At 46.7% G+C, this 21,754-nt stretch overlaps 1 protein-coding gene across 2 annotated transcripts in view; it reads right to left on the minus strand.

Annotated features, from left to right (window-relative positions):
• Positions 1–2,623: 2,623 nt before the first annotated feature.
• Positions 2,624–21,754, minus strand: part of March3 (membrane associated ring-CH-type finger 3) — a 154,007-nt gene continuing 134,876 nt past the window's right edge. Inside the window, exon 5 of one of the 2 annotated variants that reach the window (XM_028777151.1) lies at positions 2,624–3,449. In XM_028777151.1, coding sequence (XP_028632984.1) covers positions 3,396–3,449 — 54 coding nt within the window. In that variant the 3' untranslated portion in view covers positions 2,624–3,395. Of the gene's footprint in view, positions 3,450–15,514; positions 16,449–21,754 lie in introns of those variants that run through there. The other variant, XM_028777150.1, reaches the window with a different exon arrangement.

Raw genomic sequence — 21,754 nt, forward strand, 5'->3', positions numbered from 1 at the left:
GTATACGTTTAGATTAAAAGTCCAGTCTGGCGGGACTGTGTTAGTGGGAGAATTCAATTAGACTGTGTGAAAAGGTCGTGGCCATATGGTAGTTGTAAGTGCATAGGAATTTAAAACTGAGCTTAAAATTAGCCAAGAGAACTGAGGTCAGAGTAAAGAGATTTGGTATAGAATGGTGGGGTTTCTGCAGAGCTATAAGTGCACATGGTGTTTCTCAGAATCAATACTTCTTGAATTTAATCAATGGTTCAGCAAGGAAAGCCATTGAGAATACCAGAAGCACCACATTTTTCCTTTTACGAGTAATAATTGAGCAAGAGCTGTCAGTCATTAACTGCCACATGCAGCCTGAGTACAGCCTGAGCCACTCTGATCCTTCCCTGACACTCGGAATACTCCAGCTCCAGGTCAAAGCTGCCGCCCGGGCTGCAGGGGGCGCTGATCTCTCTGCAAATGGCCTTTGGGAAGGGTTCGCCTAGGGCTGCTTTCATGAGCCCCCAACTCTGAGGTTAGGACTATGGTGGCCAAGTAGCTCAGCCCTGAGCCGGTTTTCTTTGCACTCCCCAGGAGGTCCTAGGGGTGAAATAGATAAACAACCAAACTCTTAGAGGATCGTTTCTCAACCTTTGGGTCAAGACCCCTTAGGGGTTGGATGACTCTTTCACAGGAGTCCCCTAAGACCATTGGGAAGCAGACATTTACATTATGGTTCATAACAGTAAGATTACAGTTATGAAGTAGCCATGAAAATAACTTTATGATTAGGGGTCATCATAACATGAGGTGACTGTATTAAAGGGTCGAATTAGGAAGGTTGAGAACCACTGCTCTAGGGTTAAGATCAAACTACAGAGACTAGAGAGATTTCTCGGCAGTGGAGCCCGAAGAGGTTCCAGCCTGGCATGGGATGGAAAGTTCTGGGTGTGTGTGTGGGGGTCATGGCTCTTTCTGCCCAGCAGATGACGTGTGGACTGGAGTGTGGAGTTGCTGGGCAGCTTGGAGTTGGGGGACTTAAAAGTTGGGCTTTGTGTGTTGGCTTCAAGACCCTGATGGGCACCCGTCAGAACACACACCCAGGTGGGAACCTACTACAACATCAGCCAAGAAGTAGCTGCCTCTTTCTTGCATGGTTGAGTATTCCAGGAGGGCTGGTGACTGTCCCCTTTAGAAGCTTTGGGAAGTGCTACTGTAAGCTCCTCGGGGAGTTTCCCTCTCCCCTTGCTCTTAATTATTCTGAGTGTCCTTAGGGCTGAAAAACTATTCCTTTGTTTCAAACTCCCCAGGGGAACTTCGTTGACCCTGTTGGAATCCTCTGCTTCTCTCATAGGAAGGGTGAGTTGTGAACACTGCCAGTCTTGTGACAGGCTGGTCACATTGGTACCCTTGCCATTGTTTGAAAATGAAGATGACAGTGACCCTGGAGGTACCTTATGTGCTCAAGCCTCAAGCAGGAAATGGAGAGTTCTGGACCGTGCTTGGCTGTCATTTCTGAATTTCCCACTGAGACCCTAAGCACCAAGAGTCTTTTTGCTCCTGCCAGTTGGCCGACCTCTGAGCACTTCGTGAGTGTGCGCCTGTGCACTGCTACACCAGAGCTGTCTTTCCTAGACACCCCTGCTTCCAACATGAACAAAGCTGGGTACCACTCTGCTTGATCTACAGAAGTGAGCTGAAGGCAGTGCTCCTGTCCTTGATGAAAGCTGTGGTTTTATGTCAGACTGTCACTTAAACAAATAATGTAAGCCTTTAGCTAGGAGAGAGGATTGATGTGCCAACAGACAGCTTCAGGCATGCTGGAGCCACGGCTGCCCCATGGAGGGTTCTACTCTGTTCCTCACCCAGGCTGCTGAGGAGAAGTGACGAGGTATCTTTGGCAACTGTTTTCCAAAAAGGAATGTGTTGGGAGGTTGGGAAACACTGAATTATGAAATAAAGGAAGGAGAGCCTTTTGTCATCCTTGGCACCCGGATCGCAAGATCCAGGAATGGGATCTGCCTCTGAAGCCAGTGCTGCCGGCCTCCTGCCCTGCAGCAGTTTGTTTTTCTATGTGTGTTCTCACAGACCCCACAGGGAAGGGCTGGCCTGGCTGAGGGACTGGATGATTATAGTGGGAACAAGCTAATGCCAGTGCTGTCTGAGGAAGTTAGGGAAGCCATGGCCTTGTAGGAGATTGCTGTTAGACGTGGAGACGGGACAGGCAGGGGATGAATGCATGTACTGTCTATTTGGTGACTTTCATCATGTTGTCCCTGTTTTGACAAGCTACCCAGGGGCCTCAAGGCAGATGGCCCTCAGCTCTGGTCCCAGTGTGGAGGGGGCCTGTGCTGCTTCATCTCTGACTTCTTGCTGGGTGGTCTGTTCTCTGTCCTGCAGCAGGCCTGCTTCAGGTACTTTTGCTCCTGGTGCTAATGGGGCTCCAAGGAGCAGTCTTTGGGGGTGAGATGGGAGTGGGAGAGGAGATAAGGGGGCTTCCTCGGTGTTCACTTGGAGATTGGCCTACCCTGGGATTCTTTCATTGTTCTGTTTCTTTCCAGGGTTTCCCAGTCAGAGTAGTCTGAGTTCCCCAGGTTTTCATTCTCCGATTGATTGGTTGATTGACTGATTAATTAATTAATTAGAGTCAGGGTCTCACTATGTAGCCCTGGCTATCCTGGAACTCACTATGTAGAGTAGGCTGGCCTCAGACTCACAGAGACCTTCCTGCCTCTGTCTCCTGAGTGCTGGGGTTAAAGGCCTGCACCAGCTACCATGCCTGGCTTCTTTGGATCTATTCCCTTGGGCCACTGAGGGCTCTGAGTAACAAGATGTTTTCCTCTTTCTTTGGGTGATAGAGGTTTCTGCAGTGTCCAGTGGCCCGAATTGGGATGGATTCTAGAGGACCCTATCTGTGGTCTGTCTGCCGGTGGACAGGGTGAGATGGACGTTTGGGGCTGCTGAACAGTCTGAAGGCTGTGAATGATCCACAGCTGGGGACAAACTGGAGCACATTCCCTGCCATTCCCCTACTTCCACACTGCATGCTAGTTTGCTAGACGGGGGATTTCTCTTTCCATGTAGCCTCAGGCCACCACCTCTAACCTGTGCTGGCCTGTCCCCGGGCCACGGACTTGGTGAAGGCAGTGCCAGGGCCTCTGGCGCCTTGTGTAGCCTATTTTTAGAGAGGAAGGGATGCCCCCGTCACTACACTTCTGCCTAGCAGTGGCAGCCTCATCAGATCAGAACTCTCTAAATTGAAGAAGACACAGGGTTGCCTTTTTAGCCAGATGCTCTGAGAGCTGTTGGCCTTCTGCCCATGAAGGCGAAAAAAAAAAGCATCATGCTTGGGAACAAAGTCAGGCCTCTTCTCTGACATCCATGCATCTCAACAGTGACAACGGCAGCCAGTCAACACATGCTCAACTTCCCCTCGACTGACGCCAAAGTGTTTTACTTTGCTGTACATAATGCCTCTGTAAAAGGGACCCAGCTTTGAACCTAGAGTCCATGGTTCAGCCATCAGTGGTTCTTTAGTTCCCCAGTGGAAGTAGCCTATTGCCCCTGAGCCTCACCCTCTCACGTACATTGCTGGGAGGCCAACAGGGCTATACTGCCAGTGCCAGGATGCTGCCTGCCTCTGTGGGCAGCAGAGGCCCATGACTGCTAGTTTTATTGTTTGCTTGTTTTTGGGTTGTTGAGACAAAGGCTTCTCTGCCTAACCCTAGCTGTTCTGGAATTCACTCTGTAGACTAGGCTGGTCTTTAACTCACAGAGATCTGCCTGCCTCTGCCTTCTGAGTGTGGGGATTAAAAGCACTTGCCACCACCACCTGGCTTGCTAGTTTTATTGTTAAGCTGTTGCCTGAAGGACTGAGTCCTGGGCCCTCACAGAGATGTGACAGATGACAAGAACTTCAAGCTGCCTTGCACAGACTCTGTCCATCTCTCTGCCTTCCACAGACTCTGTCCATCTCTCTGACCACGTCTGACTGGGCTTTTCAGGCCTCTAACTGCTGTTGTGCAGTTAGAATGAACAGTGTGTCTAACCTTGTGGTATCATGTGGTCCAGGCTGGGCTACCCAGCTTCTGGCAGTTGCTAGGCAGGGGCAGTGAGAAGGAAGGTCGGTGATAGAAAAAGCCCCGTGACATTTTATATATTAGCAGAGTTAATTGCAAAGTGCCATAAAGCTTGTCTGTGCCTTCTGCTTCAAGGGTATGGGAAAAAGTTACACTGTAAAAACATTGCGACCGGCCCACCATTGGTGGCCTCTGTGGCACTGGCGACTTGGGTCCTGCAGAGTCACCCTCAGAGAAGCCTCAAATTATAAGCTGAAAACCACCAAACATACAATCATCCTAGCAGCAACAACCTATGAGTTCCACCAGAGTAAACACTGAATGGTAGTGGCGTGCTGCTGGGGACCGGTCACAGCTGTCTCCTTCCTTGAGCTGTGCTGGGGGAGGACTGTGTGGTTATTTTTGTATAGGACAGAGACATTGTTGGACCGTCCTACCAAGTACACTTAATTACCCTTTGTACTGAATAGAATCACTCCCAAGAGCCAGGGAGCCAGTGGACTCTATCCAGAATGTTAAAGACTTAACAGTCCAACATTGAGAGGCAGCAGCCAGGCCCCTGGCTGTGAAATCGAGCCCAGATGTCCACTCTGAAGCTTGAGAGTGGTTGAATTGGGCCAGGATGCTAATTCCAGGGTTACTGCTCTGTTTCCCGTGTCTTGTTCCCCAGTTCGGCTCCATGGCTCAAAGACGGCCCCTGTGCTGCTGCAGAAGGTGCATCTTCCCCACCCCGGGAAGTCACTGCTGGAAGGCTGAGAGTATGACCCTGCATCCAAGGGAAAATAAAACAAGCTCCAAGGGAGACTTGGGCGGATGGGTGGATGGGGAGAGTGGAGGAGGGGGCGAGCTAGAGGTGGTTTGGCTTGAGCTCCTCTTCCAGTGCAGTGCTTGACAACACACAAACCACAGAAGAAGTCAGTGACAGGTCAGTGCCACCAGGCGGTGGGGTAAGGTTGGGCTGCAGTGCCTGCTTGCTGGGTAGCTGCATGCAATGTGTGCAGGTACAGAGTGAGGTACACGGGATTCCTCCTCACAAGCCCTTCACTCTTAAAGGGCAAGTCGACTACAGTCCATGGGGAGGGGGACCATCTTTGTAATGGACAGCAGATGGTCACATCTTACATGGCCATTGGAAACTGGCTGTCTTCTAATGGGTCCCCTACTCCCTGTCGCCCCCAAGAGATACAACTCCTCTTACCACAGTCCCACATGGCTAGCCTGGTAGTCACATCACCAGATTTTAAGACCGCAGGGAAGCAAGAGACATGGAGATTGAAGGCCACACAGAGCAGTAAAATTCATGTGTACCGATGGACTTCAGAGTCTTAGATTATACATAGATTATATATTTTGTTTTGTTTTGTTTTTCAAGATGGGGTCTCACTATGTAGCTCCTGCTGTCCTGGAACTCACTATGTAGACTAGGCTGGCCTTAAATTCATAGAGATCCGCCTGAGTGCTGGGATTAAAGGCATGCACCACCATACTGGCTCTTAGATTATATATTTTAAAAGTATCTGCTAGTATGTTGTCTATAGGAGATGTAGAAGGTTGGAAAACATCAAAATGGACAAGCAGGAGATGAATATATTTTGGTAAGGAGGAACACTGTATTCCTGGGAATTGAACTCAGGACCTCTGGAAGAACAGCCAGCGTTACTTAACCATTGAGCCATCTCTCCAGCCCAAGGAACAAAAGACGTGATGACAAACATCAATATAATCTTAAATATACAAAACAGCTACTAGTAAGACAAAGGAGAAACAGACAGCTGTAATTAGAAATTTATTCCCTGTTTAGAAATAGGTCAAGCTCAAATAAGTAAGATATAATCTACACAATAATCTGTAGTTTATACATACATGTTATAGTCGTTTAGTGTGTGTGTGTGTGTATACAAATGCACATGCAGTATAGATGTTGGCATGTTTGAAATAACCAACCATGTGTTAACCCAGAAAAATTTCATGGTTTTAGCTCGGTGGTGGCCCACACATTTGATCCCAGAACTCTGAAGGCAGAGGCAGGTGGATCTTTGTATTTGAGGCTAGCCTAGTCTACAGAACAAGTTCCAGGACAAAGTGGCCAGAGTGCTGCTGACTCCACATGGAGAGAGTGACGTAATAAGCAAGAGGCAAGGTTGACAGTGTCAGTCTCCTCGCAATCCGGGGAGCCATAAGTAGGGGAATGGAAACAGACAGACAAGCATCAGCTTTCGGATGCTGTGTGGGAACAGCAGTATTAGTGTCAACTTCCGGGTTTCACCAGAACTAGATATAAAAATCCTGTTAGGAACGGTCCACATTACTGTATCTTATTAGACTGGGTTAAATAGAAAATTATACATATTCCTCAATGTTATTATATTTAATTATTTTAATAGCTTTAAGACTATTAGAAATAGAAGAATTCAGTGAGATTACATGAGGGCTATTTATAGCAACAATAGTGGAGACACTGGGCACATTGTGCCTTAGCGACCAGTAGACATTTTGCTGCCAAAGAAAGGTGGGGGCCAGAACCGGCCACTGTGTTAAGATGGGTAGGCACAGGCTAAGAGGTCATAGTGCCCAGGACCCCCCAGGCAGAACAAACACAGGTTCCTGCAAAGGCACAGCAAGAGGAGTGTTCTCTGTTAGCGCCCACGGACTAGGGAGTAGGCTAACAAGTTAGGGCTGGAATTTTATGCGAATTCTACTACAGAACACAGAAAACGGAACAAATGGAATGTGGGATCACTACAAATTGTCAAGTTGTTGACTTTCATGAAATTTATGTATAAATTCACTCTAATCTCAGAATCTTTAATGGCAGCAAGAGTGCCCTATGATTTAAAGTGTCTACACTAAAGGAACTGACTTGATAACAGATAGGCCAGTTTTGGGGTGGGGGTGGAGTTGAAAGCCTGCAGGGAGTGACTGTTCCTGTGGCTAGGCACTGGGAAGTTACCTGAGAAAGGCGGGATCAGACAGGCTGCAGCAGGAAATGGTCCCCCACTGCAGATGGAATTCACAAGGAGCTAGAGAGAATGACATGGTTGACGGGCTAGGAAATGAGCAAGGGAGAGACCATTTAGTGGAAGGTGATAGAAAAATTAACCTCCTGTAAGGAGATCACATGGAACCCTTAAACTGCAGACAGGTGGACTCTGGGGCTTTTAAAGACTGAAGGGCAGAAGACAAATCCATAAGGCTGGAGAAGAAAGCGTAGGAAAATACCTTTGCCTTTGGAATGAGAGGACGCTTTTAAAATAAGCCGACTCATAGTTAAAGAAAACACAACCAGATTTGACTACGAAGATTAAGGATTTCTGTTCCACATGTCAGCGTTGAGAGGGAGAGTAAATCAGACAGCACGTCAAACAGACTGGGGGCTGTAGAGGAGAGAGACTGCAGCAAGCAATGGAGATATGTAAATTTGACTCCAAACAAGAAGACGGGTTTAGAAAATTGGTTAAAATGAATATGTAAGACATAAGTAATAGCATTACGGTTGGAGAGATGGCTCAATAGTTCAGAGCACTGGCTACTCTTCCAAAGGACCCTAGTTCAATTCTCGGTACTTACACGGTGGCTCATAAGTAGTTGTAACTCCAGTTCCAGAGGATCTGATGCCCTCTTCTGGCCTTTGCAGGGACTGCACTCATACACAGACTACAGTTTCGCAGGCAAAAACTGGCAGAATCCAAGCCGGTTACTAGGAGGTAGATGTACATGCAGGAACAAACATACAGTAAATAAGGGAAATAGTTATGCTTTTAATGTAAGTCAAACTATACATGCAAAACACTTTTCAAAGATACATGTGACATTTCTATAGCACACTGTGGTGCTTCTGGGGAAAATGAGAAGAGACTTGGGAGGGAGGGGAAAAGAGACTAAACCTAGCTCCTGGGAACATCATAGCATCCTCGCTAAGAGCCTGGACCACTGGCTACCTGGCTTTGGAACCCAGTTATGGCTCTCACTAGCTCTGCTAAGCTCTGCTACTCATAAACGAAGTCTGATCATCAATCTCTCCCAAGATGGACCCCACAAATGTCTCTCTTCCAGTCTATAAAGCTACTCCCAGAGGAGGCAGAATCTATGACTAATTTGACCTAGTAGGTGGCTAATAGGATGCCAAGGAAGACTATCTGCATTTGCCTGTGAAGGATGGACAAAGGAGGACTTAAAGCTGAGGTGCTGGATGGAGGGACAAGCCATGTGGCACCTGTGCCATCTCCTGAGAGCACCAGAAGGAGCTCTCAGACAAAGATAAAGTTGCCCTGAAGATATTTACTGGGTTCACGGGAAGTGCTTGGCATATGTGTATTTGTGGAAGCAAACAAAACAAAACAAAAACAAACAAACAAACAAACAAAACCCACAGGACCTGTACAGACAGGTCCTGTACTAACAATGATAATGTGTCTCAGAACTTACAGGTAGCTGCAGGTTCCGTGTTCGTGTCCCTATGCTGGTATTTAGCCGTATGCATTGCTTTGGGTGTTTGGCTAAACATTGTAACACTCTTCAGTAACAAAATGCTCTCAGATTCCAAGTGCAAACTGCCTCATGTCCCGGGGCTAACACGCTGAACAAATCCAAAGAAGGTCAATGAACCCAGCACCCAGGAGCATGGCATTTGAGGACAGTGGTGGAATGAGAAGCTCCTGGCCACCCTAATCCAAGACCCCACCATCCACAATACAGTGTTGTGTGGGGGGACTAGAGAAACTGTGACATGGACCTAAACGTATGATTAATTCTTTGTGCTTGGTATCCAAAAGGAAGATAAGATCTTTGCTAGAAAAAACTGCCTGTGCGTTTTTGTGATGGAGAAAGTGTGTTCCACAAAAAGAATGTCTTGGCTGGCAAGATGGTTTAATGGGTAAAGGCTCTTGCTACCAAGCCTGCTACTTGAGTTTGATTCCACGGACCCACATGGCAGAATAAAATTGACCACCACATATATGATGTGGCATGTGAGTGCCCACACATATACATCCACATACAAAATAGATAAATACATGTAAGAGTTTAAAAAACACATTAAAAAGGAATATCTCAGAGCAAAGCAGGGCTCACCAATCCCCATTCTCCTGGTGACTTTGGTACAGGATTCAGCCGTCAGGGTAGTTCTAGTTGTATGATCCTAGACACTCAGTCAGTCCTTTACTTCTGGAATGCAGACAGGATGGATTATTTGTTTTCCTCTGAAATGTAGACATAGAAATATCTAGGATTTTTTCCTCTAATGAATTCTCAAGTGGCTCTAGGCTCTATGATCAAGAATTATAATAGTTAACAAAATCTACACATAATCCAAAGCCAGTGATTTCAGCACCCAGGAGGGTCCTTTCACATACAATATTCAATACACATATGTGGATTATTTTAAATGGGCCCCTCTTACTTAAAAGAAAACATTTCAAAGAAATTTATTCATAGTCTTTCAAATAGATTATTTGTTGATCAACATCCAGGCTGGGTAGAGTGTGGTAGCACTCATTTTTAATCCCGGCACTTTAGTGTTCAAAGCTGGCCTGGTCTACATATTGAGTTCCATGTCAGCCACGGCTACAGAGTGAGACCTGTCTCTTTCAGTTAAAAAAAAAAAAAAAAGCCAGTTAGGAAAAATGGCTCAGTTGGCTAGCAGCTCTGAGTGACAGGATAGGAAGGGAAAGGTAGTAATATCACTTCTGAACTCCTGAGAGCTAAACCTCAGATCTCACAAGGGCTATAATATAGTTTCCATGTTATAGAAAGATTGAGGCTTAGCTAGGAGGTCCACTCTGATTTGTTTTCTGTGGCTGTGATAAATCACTGACCAAAAACAACTTGAGAAAGAAAGGGTTGATTTCATCCTATAGCTTAGAGGCAACAGTTTATCCCTGTGGGAAGTTAGAGGAGGAACCACGGAGGCAGAGACCATGGAGGTAGCTCTTTGCTTACTGGCTTGTTCTTCATGACTTGCATGGTTTTCTTGTGCCCAGGGGTGGTATGGTGGTTGGAATAAATTTGGCCCCCATAGATTCATGTGTTTGAATGCTTGGCCCGTAGGGGATGGCACTATTAGGAGGTTGGCCTTGTTGGAGTAGGTGTGGTCTTGTTGAAGGAAGTGCGTCACTGTGGAGGTGGGGTTTTGAAGTCTCATATACAAGCTCACGGCTACACCCAGTGTGGAATCAGATGCCCCTCCTGGCTCCCTTTGGATCAAGATGTACCTCCTCCAGCCCCAAGTCTACCTGCATGCGGCCATGCTTCCCACCATGATGATAATGGACTAACCCTCCGAAACTGTAAGCCAGCTCCCAGTTAATATTTGCCTTTATAAGAGTTGCCTTAGTCATGATGTCTCTTCACAGCAACAAAACCCAAACTGGGACAGGTGGCATCCCCTCTAGTGGTCTGAGCCCTCCCTCATCAACCATTAATTTAAGAGAACACACCACAGATGTGCCTATACATCAATCTGATGGAGGCAATTCCCCGTTTGAGGCTCCCTCTTACCAGGTGACTCTAGTCATGACAGAAACTGAAGAGCACAAGATCCTTTCCCCATAATGGTCAGCGGTGACACTGCAGGATCAGGATCTGAATTCAGGTCACTTGATGTTATAGCTGGTTCTTGTTCACTCTTGCTCGACGGAGAAATGGCTTCAGTCACCAGGATCGCCCATAAGAGCAAACCGAAAGGCAGCATGTCCCCAAGCCAACCTCTAGACACCGAGGTTGTTGCCTAGGTAATAAAAAGCTGACTGGGAGCACACAGGTTCTTGCTGAATTGCCTCATTTTTGAGTGTTACCCAGTTTCTCATGACTCCATCATCAAAGCTCCAGGCTTCATACAGCCTGACCTTCTGTTGAGCAATCCCCTGTTCTCAGCCGAGAGCAACGCCAAGTCAGTTCCATCATGGTCCCAACTTTCACTTCCTTAACCAATCCCAACCGCTCTCCCCACACGTGGGCCCAGGTCCCACCCTACTCTGTGCTTCAGGGTCTCTCTATCTTCCTTATTGTTAGGGACCACACACTGTGCTTGGTCTTCAGGTAACTTCTAGAACCCTGGATTGAAGTGGAAAGGAAACATTGGCTGATTAATTTCTTGGCTGTTTTTCCACCTTGGATTCTTTTGGTCTCCACCTTTCTTTAGGTGTGAGAAGCTGGGGAAGCTACGTGGGGGCATCATGAAAAGCTGACTGGATTCAAATCTGGGCCCAGGGAGTGGAGTGGATAGAGGACACAGTGCGGAAGGGGGGAGGGAACACCTGGGAAGACATGGGGCATGCTGCTGCTGATGATTTCAAGTGTAGAACAAGGGCTTCTCTCCATCTTTCTTGGGCTCCTCCATGCTCCAGATTCCTTTCTCTGAAAATGAAGGGATTATAGCTGTGTTGGAGATTGGTTCTAATGCTTTGATTAAATTAGGAATCTGCGTGTCCAAACCCTAAAGCTCCTTGTCCCCAATTGCTTTTTTAAATTTGTTTATTTATTTTATGTATTTTATGTACACTGTCTCTGTCTTCAGACACACCAGAGGAGGGCACTGGATCCCATTATAGATGGTTGTGAGCCACCATGTCGTTCAATTGAACCCAGGACCTCAGGAAGAGCAGTCAGTGCTCTTAACTGCTGAGCCATCTCTCCAGCTCCCCAATTGGTTTTTGATTGATCAATAAAGATGCCAACGGCCAATGGCTGGACATGGGGCGGGACTCTTAAGAGTTTCAGGGGCTCAGACTTTGAGAGGAAAATCACGATGACTTGGGGAAGAAGGATGGGGCTCGGGAGCTGCAGGAGAGAAAGCCAACCAGCCATGTGAGAATTCAGGTGGGTGGCCACTGGCCATTTCTCCGATTGGGCCTGGGGTAGCAGGTGAAGATTTAGGAGTGCCCAGTCATTGAGTTTGCCAAGGCATTTCAAAAATAAGCTAATGTGTGTGAGCCTTTCATTCGAGAGTTCAAAGAGGTCCTGGGTGCCTGGCTGGAAGCACACGACCTGCCGAGAGCATAAAGTGGTGTAGCAAAAACTCACTGCTACACAGCTCGGCTCTAGATCAGATGAAGTGATAATCTTTGGCAGTGTCCTAGTGACTGGGACAAGGAGCCATGGCAGCTAAAGGTAAAATAAAATACAAGTCATTCCTTTTAACTGTTACTGTTCAATCTTACAGCTCATCTGTCATACGCTGTAGAATTCACATGAATGCCCCTGCATCCTCTGTTTCTTCCCAAGATGAGGACGCTCGGAAACACATGCATGCGCACGGGGCAGGCAAGAGCATCCTGGGCTTGTTTGCTAAGTTGTCTTCCGGATAGCATCAACACGTGTTTATTTCTCCATGACATTCTCAAGATAAATGGCTAGGAAGGGAACACTGCCAGTTGGCTGGCTGGGATCCTTTGCTGTGCTCATATTGAAATCATGGGTAAGCAAATCTTACTTTTCGTCTTTGACAGCTTCTGTTTGCCTCGATATCTGGCAGCAGAGTGTGATGGCAGCAGGCAGGTGGGAGCAGCAGTGGGTGGTCCCGTCTAGCCTCACAGTACTCCTGTAGACCGTGGGTATCTTGTTATTAGTCCTACAGTGTTACTTACTGCCCCTTCGTCATCTCTGCTCTCTGTCCCCTCTTCCCATCGCTCACTGTCTTCCTTCCCTGTTCGGCTGGGACTGCTTCAGCTGTCAATCTGCCAGCGGCCTTGCTTTCTCAGTTCAACATGCTGACTGCTCAGCTGTGGCGTCCACTGCCGCTCTGCTGCCTCTTTGTTACCAGCTCACCCTGTGCCTGCACCACCAGAAGTAGACGAGAAGAGAAAAGATCAATTGAGAAGAGTCTTTTTATTAGATTCCATGTTGCTGGATCAGGGGAGGCAGCACAGGACTATTACCTAGACTAGCTTAAATGAGCTCTAGCAGCCTGCTAGACAGGATGCTTTGGCCCAATCACAGACTTTTTTTTTTCTGACCAATCATAGCCTTGACTCTTTAGCATCAGTTGAGGCCATGGAGATTCACATTTAGATCAACCCCAGCCTTATTCTTTAGCACCAATCACAATAGTCCTTCTAGTAGGTAGTCTGGGGTAATGCCGTCCTCAGGCCCACTTGGAAATGGTTTGCAGGCTCATCTAGGGTAGTGGCTGTGATCACAAAAAGCCTGGTACAGCCCTGGATGAGGCTGCTCCTTTAAGGTAGAGCAATCAGTTGTGACATTTGTGTCGTTGTCTCCTGGTGTCTGTGGAGTGTTTGAGGAAGCTAACAATGGAATAAAGGTAGTTTGATTCGCTGTTTGATGGACAGTCCTTTTCCTCTAGGTGACCAGGGAGAGTCTAATAGGCAATTATTGGGTCACGTTGCCCTAGCCCACACTGTCTTTGCTTATACAGGAGACCAACCTAAGAAGGAACATTTGAAACAAGAGTTTAGAGAACTTACCACAGACACTAACGGTGATTTTTAAAACAAGCTGCAACAATGCTAAACACCTTCCCGACACTACGGAACATGCAGGTCTCCTTCATCTGTCATAGCAAGGAATGTGAGGAACACCAGTGATATATGTCACCGAGCCACCTTTACTCTCCCTGTCCCTGTCCGTTCCTCTACTTCATTCTTGATAGTACAGAAAGGTGCAAAGGAAGGCTTCAGGCTAGCAAGGCTGCTGCTCATGTGGTGGTCTTGCACCAGCTGGAAAGTAGCTTTCTTCCAGGTATACCCTTGTTGGTAGACTCTCTACCTTCAACTGCCTCAGGCTTAAATGATTAAGAGGGAGTGGAATATTTTCCAGAAGTTTAAAAATCTGAGATGGGCGCCGTTGCTGATGGAGACGTAGGGGCCTCTCACTAGGACAGTGGTTCTCAAGCTGTGGGCCACAACCCATTTGGGGGTGTCAAATGACCCTTTTATCGGCGTCACCTAAGATCACCGGAAAATGCAGATATTTACGTCATGATTCATAACAGCAGCAAAATTACAGTTATGAAGTAGCCACGAAAGTAATTTTGTGGTTAGGGCTCACCACAACACGAGGAAGTATATGAAAGGGTCACAGCATTGGGGAGGTTGAGAAGTACTGTCTTAGGAGGTGCAGGCACTGATGCTCTTCTTGGTTTTCAGATGCATCCTTCTCACCACCGACATTCAGCCCTCCAGTGGGGCCTCTGCTTTCCTTAGGTCAGTTCAGATTTGTAGGAAAGAGGCATAGAACAGGGATAGCACCAGTGCGCTCCCTCCCCAGTACAGATGCCCCAGGGAGCTTCTAGGATCCACCCTACTTTTAATTGTATTTTCATCCCGTGATGCAAGGAAGCAGGAATTCTCAACAACCAATCTCAGCAGAACCCTCGAAGCCACCACTTCCTTAATTCATAGAGGCAGGGAAACGAGGGAGCTAACCTTTCATGAAGGTTGCGCTGCCCACTTGAGCGGTGTCACTGGATTCTCTGACAGCTCAGGGCCCAAGGCTGGATGGACATCATTTATCAAGTATATTGCACTGCAGCAATTCACAGGCTACCAGGCTGGACTCTGCCGAGGACATTTAAATGTGCGGCAGCTGCGTGCAGCCAGTGGTGTCCAGCATTTTAAAAAGGTCAATTAAGAAACCGTTGATGGTGGTGTGGCTAATGACAGCCCAGAGATGTGAGCAGGGCCGTGTAAACAGTAGGACTGAGACCTATATTACTGGAATGGAAGTGTGGAAGTGAAGCGTGGTGGGGAGGAAACCTATTGTCATAAGCCATAAAGCACATCGGAGTTTAACAGTGAAGATAGTACAGCTGTTTCCCTCCCTGAGCAGCACGGAGGACAGCCTGGGAGAGGAGGGTTTGGCCCACTAAGGGGACAGCTGCAGTAGCTTCCTCAATCCACAGATAAAATCTGCTACCCTACTCGCCTCTGCAAACCTGCTGTTCCACTCAGGGAGCTGAGGGCGGGCGCTGGAGGGATACTCAGAATGTGGGTCATGTTCCAGAGATCCATATTTTAAGCCGGGCCAGCCTTCTCACCCTGTGCATGTAGAAGTGGGTGGATAGGCCTGGGAGCCTCCCCAGCATGTGCTAGTCTCAAAGACATCCGCTCCTGGCTTCAGTGGACACAATGCAGGCTAGGGGTCAGACATCTATGCTGTGTCGGATAAAAGGGAGACTTGAAACCCTTAGACAAAATCTATTTTGGCCTGTGACAGGACTGGCTCGTGGCTGGGGAAAGGAAGTGAGTGGCACATTTTTTTTTTTAATCTGACAAAAGGGTCTTCCAACTGAGCACTAGGCTGTGAGGACAGGCTCTGTTGTCACACCTACCTCTCAGTAGAGCAATGGAAACGCTAATTGATATGCAAAACAGGTTTAGGGGTCCTAGAAGCCGGATGCTCCATTCCCTGCCAAAGCAGAATGAAGTTGCAAGCTAACTGAGGCGACCTAGTTGGGAAGCTTTTCCGGTTTTAGGAATTCAAAAAGAAAGAGTATTGCATCAGTAAGGTTTGTCTTTCACACACCAGATATTTATTATTAGAAAATAGCTTCTATCAGCTGTCAGTACCAAACAAGTTGAAAGGAGGGAGCTTCTTGCCATCATCTTCCTCCTTAATATTTAAATAAACAGCTCACCTTGTGGTGAGTTGCCACGCCTCTTTTCCCTTTAAAAACTCAATAACTGAATGAGGTTTAGTACAAAACACCCTTCAAATGTGACTTGTTCTGCAGTAATTATGCTGTCTCCTTGAATAAGGGACATAAAAGAGATGAAAAAGACCACTCAGGCCATCAAGTTAGCCACCAAAGAAACCACAGTAGAAACCGGGAAATGAATAAACTAACCCAAATAAAACCCATTCAAACCAAGAAACCAGTTTGTACATTGGCTTTTCAATTTTGATTATCATCTAAATTATATATTTATATATATATATATATATGTGTATCTGAGATAGTAGTAAAAAAGGAAGAATTGAATTGCATCCTCAGCAGGACAACCTTCCTCATATGTTAAAGAGGTGTTCAGAAAATTCCATTCAGTATCTACTAAATAGACAAGTTTGGCAGCTTAGCAAGTATCATATGAGTGCAGCATCCATGATTTTGAAGTCAAACAGCATTGTTTCCTTCTGGCTGAGTTCCTCACTCAGGTGACATGGCTCCAGATGTTCTTAGTCCCGAAGACTTAAGGAAGGGCTTTGGGGTGGCTCAGCGCATGGCCCCAGTGCAGAGACTTCCAAACCCAAGCAACAAGTCCAGCAACTGACCACACACAGACATCAAACAATTGTCTCCTTTGAGTTCCTCTTGACTGAGTGGAGTCCCAGCAAGGACTGCTGGTTAGAAGGTACGTTGACAGACTTTGGAATGAGGAGAATCACCCTCTGATTGGTCCGACGCCATTCATTGTACAATCGACAGTGGTACCTAAATGACACCTGGGCAGGGGGAGAGAAGGATGGAAGACTTAAAGGTGGCAGAAGTTGACAGTCAATTCAAGAAATAAATGAAAAGAAATGTCATTTAAAACAGTACTGGGACAGGGGCATGGGGCAGGGGTCTCCAGCAAGCAGCTGAGTGCTGGGGATTAGGTACCCACCAAGACCCCTGGTAGGGCAGGCATGGCCGCTTCCTTTTCTCTATTATAGACTGGAGAGATCAGAATGGGAGTAGGAAAATGAAGTCCTCTCTGAGTTGGGGTTTGTTTCCTAGTGGTGCCCTGGCACCCAAGGCCTCAGGCGTGAAGAAACCTGACATGACAGACAGGTGCAGGCCCTGTCCAGCTGTGGACCCCAGACAATGCACCTGCTCAGTTAGAGAGGAGGGGTGCTGGCATTTTATATTCTCATCAGGCTTCACACTGTACAGTGTAAAGGACCCCATTCACACTCAGAAATAAAGGACAGCTTTCTGTCCTGTGCTGTGACAGCCTGGAAAGTTGTGCTCTGGCCTGACCATGGTATTGAGTCCTGAGGTCAATAGCGTATTTTCTTGTCTCTCGCCATGGACCCAAGTGGCCTGGGACAGAGCTCATGCTGTATTTACCTTTACAGATCCAGCATTCCTCACAGTTTTAGGCAGTTGGAAAGTTGCTGGAATATGCTGAGTGAATGAGTCAGAAGACCCACGCTTTCAGGACCTAACTGTTCCTTAGAGTGCTTGCTTTTTATCTAATTGGTCTAAAATGAGACATGCAAACTGTTTGTTTTAGAAAAGGTTGGCAGAAACGAATGCCTGCCCAGAAAATTCACATGGTGTTTTTGAAGGTGTATTTTTTTTTTTTTTTAAACTGAAAAGACAGAGTCTCACTATGTCTCCCTGGCTGGCCAGGAACTCTCGTTGTAGACCAGGTTGGCCTGTGCTCCCATGTTCTGACATTAAAGGTGTATGCCTTCAAGTTCAGCTGAAGACATATATATATTTTTAATATTATTATTTTTTAAATTTTTATTTATTTATTATATGTAAGTACACTGTAGCTGTCTTCAGACACCCCACAGGAGGGCTTCAGATATCATTACAGATGGTTGTTAGCCACACGTGGTTGCTGGGATTTGAACTCATGACCTCTGGAAGAGCAGTCAGTGCTCTTTTTTTGTTTTGTTTTGTATTAAAGATTTATTTATTTTATGTATATGAGTACACTGTAGCTGTCTTCAGAGACACTAGAGGGCACCAGATACCATTACAGATGGTTGTGAGCCACCATGTGGTTGCTGGGAATTGAACTCAGGACCCCTGGAAGAGCAGTCAGTGCTCTTAACCACTGAGCCATCTCACCAGCCCTGAAGATATACTTTTAACCATACTTTCTTGAACCATAGTTCAAGAAGGCAAGGCTCTCAGCACTGAGCAGGAGGACTGGAGCTCCATTCTTAGGACCCATATGGCGGAGGGAGACAACAAACTTCCCTACGCTGTCCTCAGAATCCCCTCTCCTCCCAATAAATAAATGAAACAAAACAAACCAACTCAACCCAAAACAAAATTCCAAACCAGGGTAGCTTTCAGTTTGAGTGCATGTGGAGTCCTTATTTGTGCCATTAGGAAGGTGTCCACATGCTCAGAGTGGCAAATCTCCCGAGTCTGGGCTGTTTAGTAGTCTTGGGATGGGGCTGTGTTCACAGAAGTGGGCTGATCTGATGGTTTGGGTTTAGTGTCTTCAGAAATAAAAGAAAGTACAAGCTTTGATCAGAAAGGCTTGTTGGCCTCCATGGCAGGACCATGGAATCCAAGGCCACTGTTGAACTTCAGGTGAGGAAGCAGATGCCCAGGCTGAGTGCCCAGGAGACTTGGGTGTGAAAATATAAGCTTTCAACTCTCACAGGTGTACACTTTCCAAAATGCCCCGACCATGCTGGAGTGGGTCCATCTTTTTTAAAAGCTAGATTCTCTTGTATCTATTCCATTGTGTGGCTGTTGGTGCTTCACTGGAACTGAGAGGCAGGTGGGAACACCATGTGGAAGAAAGATGTGGAGCACAAGCAAACACTAAAGAAGTGTCCAAGGTATCCAGAGCCCAGAATCTGTGCTGACAGCTGGATCACACATCAGCAGTTCCTCCTCACTGATGTGCACGTTCAGCCACTGGAGCTAGCACCATGAGAAGCAGCTGAGGGGACAGGCAGGCAGCAGACAGGCACACAGGACTGGAGTGTCCCTCCTGAACCTAGTAGCTGCCTAAGTGTGTGAGGCTGTCATCTCCGGGCTTCAGTGTCCTTGTATGTAACTGGGAACCCGAGGTGCTCCTAAAGCTCTTAGCTCAGTTTTGCACGTACTCAGGGTTCGGGGCCTGGAATTTCTTTACAGATTATAAATACAAAAAGGGTGATCATAACTTTGTGACAACTTCCTAAGATACTGGAAAAGTGAAGAAAGTGAGCTGCTTGCTTCAAGCTGGCTCTCAGTGTGATAGTGGACCAGCTCCTGGGACTTGTTAGAATATGAAAATTCTGGCCCCAATCCAGATTTAACGAGATCCCTAGGTGATCCAAAGGCACACCCAGCCTGAGCAGTACTGCTCCAAGGGACACCCGGAGTCAAGGACTCAGCAGATTTCCTTGTTTTGTGATCAGGAAATTGGGGGGGGGGGAAGCTCACTTGTGTAGACAGATAAACAGACGAGATCATATTAATCTATTTAATTACTGTTAACTACCAAAGTCTGCAGGCAAATTCAATCAATGAGAACATCTTGAAGATCCTTCTCAGGAAAAATAAAGGAAGCTGAGCACAAGGCAGAGGAGACCGTAGGTCTGCAGTGGCCCCAGGCTAATATCTGCTCCTGTTTCCAGATGTTCTAAGACACCCCCTTCCTTGTAATGCAGTATCAGAGTGGGGAAAAAGTAAAATTTAATTTAGAGAGGTGTAGAGAAGCGAGGAAAGCTAACTGGAGAGATGCTGGGATGAAAAGCAAATCACCTCATTTAGATCTTAATCGCTGGGGCTTTAAGGAGAAGGTAGGAAGAAAATGCATAGGATTATTATTTTAAAATGACTATTGCTTATGGATTGATTTCCAAAGTTTATCTGCTTATTCACCTAAAGGACATTAAACTCCTACCCTGGATGGGGTTTGTTTACAGGGGGCTCTGATCACAAAAAGGTTGGAAGAAGGGGGCTTTACCATCCATATCTACCTTCCAGGAAGGCAGCAGAGGTGTTACAGGCCTGTGGTGACTGCACAGCAGACTTTGGGAAATCTAGCCAGATCTTCTCTTGAGAAATTTTGGGGTGATTAAAGCATATAGATGGGACCAGGGTTCTGGGGTGTCACTGTCCCCACAGTGAGACCAGCTCACTTGTGAGATTGTATAGGGATGGATTGACTGTGGAAGAGATCCTGCTTAGGTCAGATACGCTGCCAAAAGCCTGATAAAATCTGGGTGCTTTGGCTCATGCCTTCAGTCACAGAAATCCACAGGGGCTGAGGGATGAGCATCAATCACCATGAATCACGACCAGCCCAGGTCCCAGAGTACAACAAAACCCCTCAACAACAAAAAAACCAGCCACACATCTGCTAAAGAACAAAGAACATGTAGTTGTAAGCCAGGTCCACAGTGGCATGGGCTGGCAGGATTCAGAAGCGAAGGCTCCCTGAATTTAAATGATCAAATCATGGAACAAGTCTAACCAGGGACTTGTCCTTCACTCACTGTGTTGAGCCTTGCAGTATCAGTAATGTGGCTCATGCAGAGATGTCCCGAGCCACAGCACTGGACTCTTCAGCCTACACAAGGCTTAGTGTATACTTAGTGTCTTCACAATATGGTAGACCTAGTTCTCAGCTGACTGTCTGTTCACAGACTTAAGTTCCTGTACCTTCCCCTATGCCAGTGGCTCTCAGTGCTGTGACCCTTTAATACAGTTCCTCATGTTGTGGTGACCTCCAAACATAAAATTATTTTCATTGTTACTGTTATGAATCATAGTGTATCTGAAATGCAGGATATGTGACCCTTATGAAAAGGCCATTCAACCCCCAAAGGGGTCAAGACCCACAGCTTGAGAATGTCTGCCCTAAACCACGAGGAACATTGACTGTTGAGGGCTTGGCTTCTTGGGTTCAAGGTGAGTTTCTAGAACCCAGCAGACTGTCTGGTGCAGGCCTCTGAGTTTGCATTATGACAGGGCCCTTGTGGTCATGAGTTATCAAAGGCACTTTGAGGTTTGTAGTGTGAGTGCTTGTCCCTTGTCACAGCACCTGGCTAGAGGCTCTTCCAGGAATGGCCCCTCTGAGGAGCCAGCCTGGACTGATGCCGTGTTTGTTTAGCAAGACATTTTCACAGCATATTCTCCTTAAGCTTGACAGCTTGTTTACAATGGGCTGCTGCCGGAGGGCACTTTCCAAGTGCTGTCAGCTCCTGAATTACGGCTTTTGCCAGGGCTGCTCAGTACAGCATTTATCTGGGAAGGAATTATTCTATATTCAGTAACCTATTGCTGAGCCGACTCCACAGTGTGCTTTTTTTCACACCAGTCAAGACAGAGGAGAGTCATTCCTTCCTCTTGCTACTCTGCATTTTTCTGGAGGGCTTCGAGAAGGTGGACTTTGGAGGAGCAGGGAAGACACAGGAAGATGACCCTGGGCCTGCCCCGTGATGGGTGGTGACATGTCACCAGATCTTATGGTACTTAATCTTCATGATAACTACAACCCAGGATTAGCAATAATTTTCTTCATTTCTCTTTGAGTAAGAAAGCTGAGTAGGAAAGGTTAAGTGTCCTCTTTAAAGGCTGTTAGGAAGCTAAATGTTATTCTAATGTGGGTGCTACACAGTACCACCCTGCAGAAGCATTCTGAGATACTAGCCAAGCCTGGTATAAGGCTCATTTCCCACCACAGCCTGCCTTTCATCTGGGCTGGAAGATGAGACAAGGCTGCAGCACACCTTTTGCTCTAAGCAGTCATCATCCTCTCTGTCTAATGCCCCGCCCCTCCTCCTCTCTTATCTGGTGTACACTTCTTTGCAGACTGTGTTTTCAAGACCTCAACTGGTTCTGGAGGCCCAACATGTGGGGTCCACCTTCCTTCACTTTTCATCATAGATATGGTCTTATGAAAAAATCCCAGACCCCAAATGGCCTAACTATGGTGTAAAATAAATGAACAAACAAACAAACAAAATCAACCAAACGAAAATCTCCTCTGTGCTTAATTATTACTTTTCAAAGCAGTTTACTGTGTATTCCTCTAATTCAGTGTCATGACACCAGGAGGAGTGGGCACGATAGGGTTAAA

This window comes from Grammomys surdaster, unplaced genomic scaffold, assembly GCF_004785775.1.
Source record: "Grammomys surdaster isolate TR1022 unplaced genomic scaffold, NIH_TR_1.0 278, whole genome shotgun sequence".
In the NCBI taxonomy this organism is placed as follows: Eukaryota; Metazoa; Chordata; class Mammalia; order Rodentia; family Muridae; genus Grammomys; species Grammomys surdaster.